Here is a 10,733-nt window from a genome sequence, read left to right on the forward strand (position 1 = left end):
TATAAATTCTCCTTGAAAATCTATACCATGCTGAACAACAGGTAATAATAATTTATAAAACGATCAACCAAGGGAAGTATCCTGATATATGACCCAACTGTTGTGAAGAATCTACAAAACTACTAAAGCTGATTCAGTTTGAGTATTTAAGCTCAAAACATACACAATACAAAAACATATACAATTACAGTCACTTGCAGCTGTCTTGAGCTTGAAAGAATTTACATTGCATTGGACAATTAGAGTCTTAGCTAGATATCATCAAACTGATTGCTAGTTTAATAACATATCTGCTGATGTCTATACTATTTACAATCTGCGACTATTTTTACCTGCAGCAAATTTTCACTTTTTTCATTGGCGTCCAAAACTCAAGACTCCTTATAACATTACCCACCTTTTGGGTTGTTGCTCAAACCTAACACCAAAATTAGGTTTTTAAATAAATTTACTCAGATATAAAATTACATTTAAGAAATAATGACCTAGTCTAGGGAACTTCAACAAATTGTTTATCTTGCAAATCCATAATCCATGATCTATCAGCCATGTGATAAATAAATCAAATGTTGCTTTAACACATTTTAGTCTCTAGATTTCTCTCAAATCTATACAGCATTCCATAAATGTTTGGCGCAAAACTAAAATCAATGTACACTTGCAGTCATATGTAAATATCATAGACTAAGCACCAAGTACTTTTCCAAAATGGTCACAACATGTTATTCAACCGCTGGTTCCCAAGTCAGTAAGAGTCCATTCTTTGCTTGAGTTGCAGTGAATTTTTCCTCTGTTCCAGAAAATGGAAAAGTTTACCAGCCAGCATTATTTTTTTTAATGACATTTATGTTGATGAAATACTGCCTCAGCAAGAGTCCATGGCAAACACCAACAGTTCCAGCCAGGGAAACTAGCGCTTCAGAGTGAATATTACAATGCCGTCCCATCTTGAATGTCATCTTCCTGAACTGCCAGCACATCTGGTTTGGCCCTGTGAGCATATGGCACCTGAGTTTCCACTTCGTTCTCATGCAGCAGCTCTTCTGATGTAATATCAATGGCCACAGTTGTAGAATCACCTTTGTCGTCACTGGAGTGGGTGTCCTGTGGATCCAACTCCCCTTCCTCCATCCATCTTTGCTGATCATTTAATAACGAGTCTTGCTCAGGTTGGTTTACCAGTGGGAAGTGAACTCCGTCACCAATACTGTCCAAGAAATGAAACATTGGAAAATGTCACTTCTTAACTCAAAATTGAGCTAGTAATTTTCAAGATTCTAAACTAGGCTGCTATCAAACAATACTACTATGCTATTTGTACTAGGAGTGCAGAGTAATAACAGTTTTGAGTTTTGTATATAAACCCTCAACTTGTGGATATACAGAGGAACCTCTGGGAGTTTGAGTCAGCAGGGTTCTTCTTTATATTCTTTTAATAAACCAGTATTTACCATTATTAATTTATTTTTTATTATTTCTTTATTTTTAATTTTTATGAAACTTGATAAATCAGATTGTGGGGTTCAGAGTAGCTAATGGTTATTATGTAAGGAAAACTCCAACATGGCTTTTTAGCTGGGTACACTGGGAGGGGAAAGTGTGTGTTTGTCTGGGAGGGGGAGGGGCAGGGGGAGGGGGAGGGGCAGGGAGAAGGTAGTGGAATGCATTTACAAAACTCTTACCTGGTGAAAATAGGTAAAAACCAATACCACTTGTTGAGTCCCAAAACTTGTTCTGCATTCTTAATTACAGTTCCCAAACTGAAGCCATCCTTATTTGGGCCATAAGAGAAATGAGGAACTCTGAATGACTCTGTCAGGAAAGAAACAGAGGAACTACATGTACATCATCGCAGATAAACAAATTTTAAAAACTTTTCTGAACTTAACACTACTTTACAAAATATTTGAGAACTATACATGAATAGCATTGCAACTCATGCAGAGAAAAATGTATAATAAGCTTAATATTTTCATTGAAAAAATCAAGCTCACATGATATAAAATCATTGAAGGGTATGTGGAGAAGGTAGAGTTAAAACAAATTAGGCTTCCAAGGATAGATTACTTAACATGTTTAACGAGTAGAGAGATGATCTTCACAGGTGAGCTGCAATGAAAGAAATTGCAGAATGGATGGGATTCAAACCAGGGCCTCCTGGTTAAGCACCTAACTAATAAGTGGGAGGCTCAGTTTTGAATTCTGTTGAGGCCTGAATTTTTCAGGCCTCTTTTCTGTAATTGATTTAATTGCAGCTTACCAGTGAAGGTCATTTCTCTACATTGTATATCATCAGCTGTTGGTAAAATGTTCATTTCATTGCTTATGTTTAGCTATTTAAAAGATATCTACTTCATAATCATGCACATATTTGGCAGAAGAAAAAGATATGAACTAAAACTTCAAACTCACCAAGTGTTGTCTTGTTGTTACCAGTAAGATATAAATGGTAACCAAAAAGTGACCAAAGACTTATACAAAACATGAGGGCAACAAAAAACAGAAATAAAATGTGCAATTTTCCATCACCTTCCAAAGAGTTCTGTAAGAGACAAGAAAATGACAACATGAAAAATCTTCAACACACTGTTACACTGGGTTATGTCCTTGAAACAAGCACCCTCCTAGTGAAGGACAACCTTTTCTTGTCAACAATGATATTTTACAAACATTTATAAAATTTGGCAAGGATGGATCTATCTAACATCATCCAAGGAACACACTGCTATCAAATATTTGACATCCCTTTAAATAACAAAAGTAAAAATGGAAAGATATTGAAAATTTCTTAGACTTACATTCCAAAATGCAATGAAATACTTTGTAACTGTTGCTGTGACATAGAGTGTGTAAAGGATTGCATAAAACAGGAATAGCAGAAAGAACTTGTAATTTGTAAACCCAACACAGTTATTCACCCATGGACAGTGGTGATCCATTTTCAAAATACATCTGTAATAAATACAAAATAAACTATTAAAAAAACATTATTTTCCCTCATCCCCATTTATAATTAATTATTAACCCTTTAACTCCCATGAGTGACCAAGACAGAATTTCTCCTTATAATATCAATAAAACATCAAGCAGAAAAGTGACGAGAGTAAAGAAAAATATAAATTAGGAGATTATAAGTTGATCCAATCCCAAATTCTTCACACTAAAATCACAAGAACTGTATGGCAATAGTAAGGAGAATTACTAATGAGATCCTGGGTGTTAAAGGGTTAAGGTGAATCTTTCCCTGGCAATATGAGGGCCACATTACCCTGCAATCAAGTAAAAAGAAAACCGAGTACTTGTCAGTTTAATCCTTAACCTCCCATGAGTGACCAAGATGGAATTATCCCTTGATCCCATACCAAATTCTCCAAACTGACCTCATAAGAATTGTATGGTAGACAGTAAGGAAAATTGCAGGTAATTTAGTGTTAACAACTGAGTTGAAAATGTAAATTGGCCACTGTTATGGGTAAAAAAAAAGCTGATGTTTCGAGCATTAGCCCTTCATCAGAGCAATTGAAGTAATCATGGGTTGTGCGTGAGTTTATATGCAGAAAGTGGAGCTAGGCTATTGGTGGGAATATGGTGACGAGAACACAGGAATAAATTAGTAGAATGAAAAGCGCTCGTTGATTCCATGGGGATTAAGGGTGCTGATTTGGAAGATAAATTTTTGTTCTAGTGTTTTGTGGCTTTCCAAACTGCAAAAGTAAGGAGAATTGCTATTAAGATCTTGAGAATGAAAGGGTTAATGGTGTTATCATAAGGTTACACCACATCCTCTTGGTTTAATTCACATGGAAATGTTAAGATACTAAAAGGGAAAGGTAATGATCAATCTGGCCTTGCAAATTAAGAGATTAACAATTGCGTATGGCTTTGTGAAACTCCTCCTCACCCCTTCTAAAAATTTTGTAACTAAATAGTTTTAATCAGTGTTTCAAAATGCCTAATTTCCCTCACTATAATGTTCTACCATATTAAATAACAAAATCAGATTTTGTTCAACTGAAAATGAAATTTGTCTCCTCTTGTTCAACTTACTTTCTACACATGGAGCAGTGATGACATCTGTCAGGTTTGATGGCTTGACAAACATCACAAAACCTAGCAGCTGCAAAAGAATTCCAATTAATTATTTTAAAAAAACTCCATAATATTGAAGTGACAAGACACAAGAAAATCCAATAAAATCAAGATCTTACCTCCTGATATGGTCTGTGTAAAAACTGGAAGTTTTCTTGATATTTTTTCTAAGACTTCTTTAGGATCCTAGAGACAGATTTCAAAGGAAAACAGTTTTCATAAAATGTACATTGTACACTAAAATGAAAGACAACACATCACAAAAAAATAAACTTTTTCCTTTAAAACATCTGTTTTAAACTCACTGTCACTCCTGAGCAGCCTCCCTAATCAGAATTCAGTGTTAATTAATTTTCCTTAATGATGCTTATTGCAAAAAAAATTCACTAGAATTATTAAATAAGGTAAGTTTGTTACTAGGCCAGTTATTACTAAGCATTTCTACTGATCTATCTGCTACCATCAAGCACAGTTTACTTGTGTGCTTGATGGTAATTTATTGATGGAGATATATTTCCAATCATTTATATTTTGAAGGTTAAAAGATAACAAAAAACATCAGCAAATACATTGTGAACCTCCAAGAATATTGATGCAGAATTCCTGACCTGAGCAGTTTTATTCATTAAGGGTGAAATTTTCTTGTGCCCCAAAATTCATGACACATTGTCATCTAATTACAAAACCTGTGTTGCAACAAAGTTTCCCTGTGTATAAATATACCATTTTGTGGCAAACTTTTATCAGTGGCTGTGTACTACACAGGTTCTTTTATTTAAAGAAGCTATTTTATAAAACTTGCATTGGTAATTCTTAGATCTGTTGAGTGATGTGCCTTTTGAAACGGGGCAAAACATGACTCTTATCCTCATAGATCTAAATAATTTGGTTTCTTTTTACTTCTTTCAAAAAAGCATCATCCAGGGAGCATCTTTAGTCTAAGATAGCTTTAAAATTAATAAGAACAATTAGTAAATTACATACTCCATTATCTAATGCCTCCCTGTCTGCTCTTGACAGGAAAAACTGCAAATTGAAAACAAGATTAACATTTAATTACATATGATATGCAGTGTAGTCTTAAAACTCCTTTTAAAAAGGATAACCATTTCATGAAAAAGTGTATTAATTCCAAATTTTATAATTTGCAATGTTGTACAGAATTTTTCAAGAAACAGCTTTTTGCAACCAAGTTTGTATTTTAACTGGGAATTCTTAGTAACATGTAACTAAAGTAACATTTAGAACAGTTTTGGCTCTAAGTTAGGAGCAACCTGGGTTTTGAAGTCCGTGATTGATACAGCTGTGAGTTGTCTTCTACAAATGTTTCCTATATATATAATAGTTTAAGATCCCCAAGTTCAAGATCAGGTCATCTGATCACACTTACGGCGGTAGAAGTAATCCTAAACTATTTTCGTTTTCACAGCACTCTTTACAAATTAAAAGTGCGAACATTCTCTGATTTGCAAAGTATTACAGCTTTATTTGCTACATCGATGACATCTAAGCCAATATTTGAAACTAAACAAACCTGCGAGGGAACAAGACCAGAAGAGGTACATATCGTTCTCCAGTATGAGATCAACAACATGAGGAAGAAAGGATGATAGAAGATCAAATACGCAGCTGAAATTTAAAAGAAGGAGAAATCATAATTTGGCAACATTTCGAAGCGATCAAATTACGAAATTCACAAAAACATTAGTACGCAAGTTGTATTGATTTTATCAGATTGTAATTCGTGTATTCCTCACACGAAACTTTTATTAACGTCTCTAGCAGAGTTTCGTTTACCTCTTTCGAATGGAGACTGCACACTCTCTGAAATCGAAACAAAGAGAACAAGATCATAAGAAAGTTATTTAACCGGAAGGCAGAATTTCAGATTCCTAACTCGGCACAAGAGCACTAACTGTATAATCAACAATTCAACGCCTTTAGGCCCTAAAATTTTGAGCTCTCACCAAAGCAAAGAACCAAGACGTAAGCATAGTAAGACCAGACAATCACTGCGTTGATAAAGAGTACAGGAATCCATTGAAAGGATTTAAAAAGACAAGTCAAAATGGCAGCCATGTTTGAAATGGTAACGAAGCAAGCGATCATGCGCAAAATATTGCAGTGACGTAGCCAGGAGTGAATTTATTGAGATTTAAATATATTAAATTCCACCTAATAAAATTAAGAAGGGGGACTAGCTCAGATGGTAGAGCGCTCGCTTAGCATGCGAGAGGTACCGGGATCGATGCCCGGGTCCTCCACTAAACTTTTTATTTTCCTTTCTTTTTGTTTTTTTTTACTGACTCAACTTGGAATTTTGATTTATAAACGGTTGCATTAATATAACAAGTATTTTTCACAACTCGGGTCCAGGATGGCTGACATCACAGTGGTTCACTTACCGGTAACAACTTGTTTCTTGGTCAATTACTGCTCTAAATATTCTGCCTTGCGCGAATACCGCTCAAACCTCTTAGTTTGCGATCATTTTCAATGCCACACATCTGGAAAATAGTTTTGTTTTGAGTTCACGATAAGCGATATTATACGAGATTTTACGAAGTCTTCGTGTTACTTACATGTCACTAGTAAAAGACTTGTTTCCACAAGAGCAGAGAAGATGGAGCCGGCATACCTTTCATGTCTCAGAGTGTCTCATCTGAGAGAATAATTGTTATTTTTTCTTTCGATGACATGATTCATCAAGAAATATTTCAGAATGCGAAGGTTCCCGCAGCAAAAGCCAAGAACGAACATATGTGGAAATAATTGTAATATGCGTGTTGATTTAGAAGACAAATTTCGTGGAAGAGACAACCAACCTTTGGCATTTCTTGAGGTGCCTAGAGACTAAAGAAAGCGGAAGCTTCAATTTGTGCATATCTGAATTTTAATGTAAATATGGCCAAATTCAATCATTTCAAAAAAATCCAGTTAGGGAGTAGCTTATAATTATTAAGAGCTGTGGAAGACGGGTGAACGGGAGATTGCTTCACCCCCTCCCCCCCTCCCCTCTTCACCTACCCACTCTCCATTAGAACGCCAGTCCTAGGAAAGGACACTAGACTGAGGAAAGATATTCCTTCAGGGGTGGGGGAAGCTTTTGATGACATCACAGCTTAAAAAACAAATGGGGGGGGGGGGGGGGGGAGTGGAGGGCCACCCAATCTCTTTGGTTACCCGAACTAGCGATGACTCGACACTTCCGCTAACCGAAGGCAATTTTGTTTTCGCTTACCTTTATATCTGAAAAGCGAAACTGGGCTAAGGACATGTTAGGAATTCTAAATGACCTGAAGTTAGATGCATAGGTCAGGGCTTTTATGTGAGGTCTGTTTTTGACCAAACTGACAAGCGCATTGCTACAATAAGCATACCTCCGAACTTCCAGTCGCATATCATGTGATGCATATGAAAATTTTTCCCTATGTAACCATAACCTTAAGAACCATGATTGCCTAAAAGAGACAATTCATATACTGTGGTACATTAAAATCTTCTCGTTCAGGCGGAGCCATGCAAACCAGTCTCACATCGCTTTGGGAAATGTAATTCAATAGCGACTCTGCGCATGACATCTATGGCGGGGAAATAAACTTAGCTTCTGTTCATTTTCATTAAAATACCATTCCTCACATCGTTTCAGTCAATAGGAAAATGGCGAAAATCTTTCATTCACATTACAATTATATCACTTTGAACAAAAATACTAAAAGCAGACAGCAAATGATTGCACCTTCACTGTATCTGTTAAGCCTCAGCTCTCACAATAATCATCCATACAAATGCTTCCCGATTAAACTTTCGGTTGCTAAGTTCCCAGAACATTCATATTGATCAATATTGTTCATACTTTAAAATATGTATCAGAATTTCTGAACTATTTTCAGATATCTTATCTACCTGCAATAGCAACATCATTGCTCTTACTTCAATCAAAAATACAGTTAACCAATACCTTAACGACTTTCACGCATTTTATGCGTCGGAAATTCCTCAAGTGCTCAATAAACTATCATCACAAATTATCACTCACGCGCAAGGAAAACAAATTGCCATGTGATTCAAAGACTTTTTAATCATAACATCCACGAAGTTAATTCAAAAAGCATTTCTTGATATTTTGCTTCGGTCACCTTTAAAAACTAGCCCACCGTGGTTCTGTAAGTGTCTGAAGTTATGATTTCGGCCGATAAAAAGGATTATCTTAAATCTTAAATGGTTATCTACCAGACGATCGGGAAGGTTATGTAGAAAGACAGCATAGGCTATCACTGACCCGCAGGACCATCGGGAAAATACTCGTCTCGATAGAACTCTTTACTTCTATCCGATCATCATGATCGTTCGGGTCGTACAGTAACTAGTTGTGTTGTGTTTTCAAATACTTCAGATCGTCTTGATTTTTTTGTTTGAGATGATTGGGAAGATCCTATGAAACCACACTTGAGAACTCACGCAATCATGAAATAGCTTGATTTTCAAGTGGCCGCCTAATGGCTGTGATCACTTTGTGAACGTCGTAGGCCGTCGGATGATTTAGCGACAATTTTGAAAACAGTCTCAGCATTCCCTACTTCTCTTGAGCGCTGGTTCTTCTATTTTTTCTTCTCCATCTGCTGGGAGGTAAATTTCATCTGTGGCAGAAAATTCTTTGCCTTTAACTTTATTCTCTAACCCCTAAATACAAAGAAAACATAAAAAAAGATAAGCAGTATGAAAAACTCTTACTTTGGTAACGGAACACAGGCCTACAATTTCCAAGAAAAAAAAAAACAAGGACACTAGATTATCTCCATACAGTCAAACGGTCATATACATAATCGGTTGTATCATGGAGCGGTCACCCTAGGAGAACGACGGCTTAATACAGGTTGACCGTTAAATACAGGTTCCACAGAAGAGGGGTAATGTAAAAAACGTTAAAAAAAATGCCATTTGACTCCATAATTGACCACTAATGTACAAAAAATTGCTAAAAAATACTACCAACATTGATTTCGGGAGAGAAACATGGATTTAATTTTACTTGAAAGATTATTCGTGGTTTTATTTGAGTAGTTCCTCTTAAATGACCGTTTAATACAAGTGGAGGAGAGTACAAACAGGCCTTTAGGACTCATTCAAAGCTGACCACGACTGCTCAATAGAGGTGTAAATTACAGTGATAAAGGGAAACAAATTCGAGACTTTGACAACCGACTGCTTAATATAGGGTGACCGCTTAATACGGTGCTGCTTAATACAGGTTCGACTGTAGTATCTAAACAATAAGTGACACGACGCATTCCTATCCGCTTGTGACGTAGAATTTTAAATATGGTCAAGTTTACTTCGTTTTATGCAAGCAGACAATACGCGCCATTTTTCTTTTCTTTTTTTTTTTTGACAGCCAGATGTGTGGGAGTTGGAAACCTACACATTTTTAGAATCTTTTCAGAGGGTCTTCAAAACTTTGAAATTCCAGTTAGACAGCTTCGATTCCTTTCAAAAAAAGGAGAAAAGGAGAAAAAATTAAGGGCTCAACACTTTTAGTGGCACAGTGATACATGGACAGAATTTCCACCTTCAGTCTCTCGTGTATACGGTAACAGGTACCCAGTAACATTAACCCTTAACACCCTAACATCAGTAGGTATATTCTCCATACTGTTCTCCATACATTTCCCAAGGCACTGATAAGGAGAATTTGTTTCATAATCAAGAGTATCTTTAAGCTGATGATCATTTTCTTGGTTCTCATGACCTTAATGTGTGATTCAGAGGTGATATTGTAAGGAGAAATTAGATGCTAGTCACTCTTAGGGGTCAAAGGGTCAACTCAAATAGCTGAATAAACTCACCTCTCCAGCATAGGAAAGAAGAGGAGAAATTTCACAGACTATAGATGTGGCCCTAGAACCAGAAAGAAAAGGAAAACTTATTCAATCTGAATTTTAAATGGAAATTACTGCACTTTTGTGTTCTCAAAAAATTCCTTCTGTTTATTTGTTTGGTAAGCATATCTGATATTAATTTGGAATTTAACAATCCACTCTGGGCACTCAGTCTTTGCTGCCATCCTTCAATACTCCTAAGTGGAGAGAGCATTATGAGAGTTGTGTATCATGTCCAAAAACACAACACAATGAGCCGGTCAGGGCTCCAATCTGAAATTCACAACTTCTAGTCAAGCAAGCTTACCATTAGGCCACAATCTAATTAAGAGCCTGGTACAGGCTGAACATTTTACAACTGTTTACAAAAGAGCTCTCAAGGACTTACCCATTGGCATCTTTGAACTTGGCACCAGCTTTGGTTAGATATCAATGATGCAAATTTGACAAGTCCCTGAGTGCTGTTTCTGGACTCTCCATTGGTAATTTTACAGTTGCCAAAAAGGTATAGACACAAGTTGCATATTGCATAAGCTAGTCGAGGCAAGTTGCAAGGAGAGAAAAAAAAGATTGATCATTTTTACCAGCAGTAAGCTTCTGGTACTAATTACATTCTCTTGAATACCAGCTAGACTCAGTAAATGTCACACCTATCCATTCTATCAATAGTACCAACTATACTATAGTACCATCTCTGTGCTTTCATGGTCTGAGAGGTTACGCCTCATCAATTGTGAACGCTTTACGTTACCCTGACTTTTTCAC

General features: G+C 36.3%; 1 protein-coding gene, 1 long non-coding RNA gene and 1 other non-coding gene across 3 annotated transcripts; 1 reads left to right on the forward strand and 2 right to left on the reverse strand.

Annotated features, from left to right (window-relative positions):
- Nucleotides 1-252: 252 nt before the first annotated feature.
- On the reverse strand, nt 253-6,175 carry LOC131794879 (palmitoyltransferase ZDHHC15B). The gene is made up of 10 exons (XM_059112448.2): nt 6,057-6,175; nt 5,887-5,913; nt 5,624-5,718; nt 5,074-5,115; nt 4,209-4,275; nt 4,048-4,117; nt 2,799-2,952; nt 2,413-2,542; nt 1,683-1,812; nt 253-1,207 (listed from the first exon to the last, which is right to left on the reverse strand). The coding sequence occupies exons 1-10, from the start codon at nt 6,166-6,168 to the stop codon at nt 931-933; spliced, it is 1,104 nt and encodes a 367-aa protein (XP_058968431.2). The 5' UTR covers nt 6,169-6,175; the 3' UTR covers nt 253-930.
- A 105-nt stretch (nt 6,176-6,280) lies between these two features.
- Trnaa-agc (transfer RNA alanine (anticodon AGC)) lies at nt 6,281-6,353 on the forward strand. The gene has a single exon. It is a non-coding gene; the product is annotated as a tRNA-Ala (tRNA).
- Nucleotides 6,354-8,150: 1,797 nt separating this feature from the next.
- Nucleotides 8,151-10,446, reverse strand: LOC131794880 (uncharacterized). The gene is made up of 3 exons (XR_009341010.2): nt 10,357-10,446; nt 9,936-9,987; nt 8,151-8,772 (listed from the first exon to the last, which is right to left on the reverse strand). It is a non-coding gene; the product is annotated as an uncharacterized lncRNA (long non-coding RNA).
- Between the last annotated feature and the right edge of the window lie 287 nt (nt 10,447-10,733).

The sequence above is a fragment of the Pocillopora verrucosa genome, chromosome 14 (assembly GCF_036669915.1).
Source record: "Pocillopora verrucosa isolate sample1 chromosome 14, ASM3666991v2, whole genome shotgun sequence".
In the NCBI taxonomy this organism is placed as follows: Eukaryota; Metazoa; Cnidaria; class Anthozoa; order Scleractinia; family Pocilloporidae; genus Pocillopora; species Pocillopora verrucosa.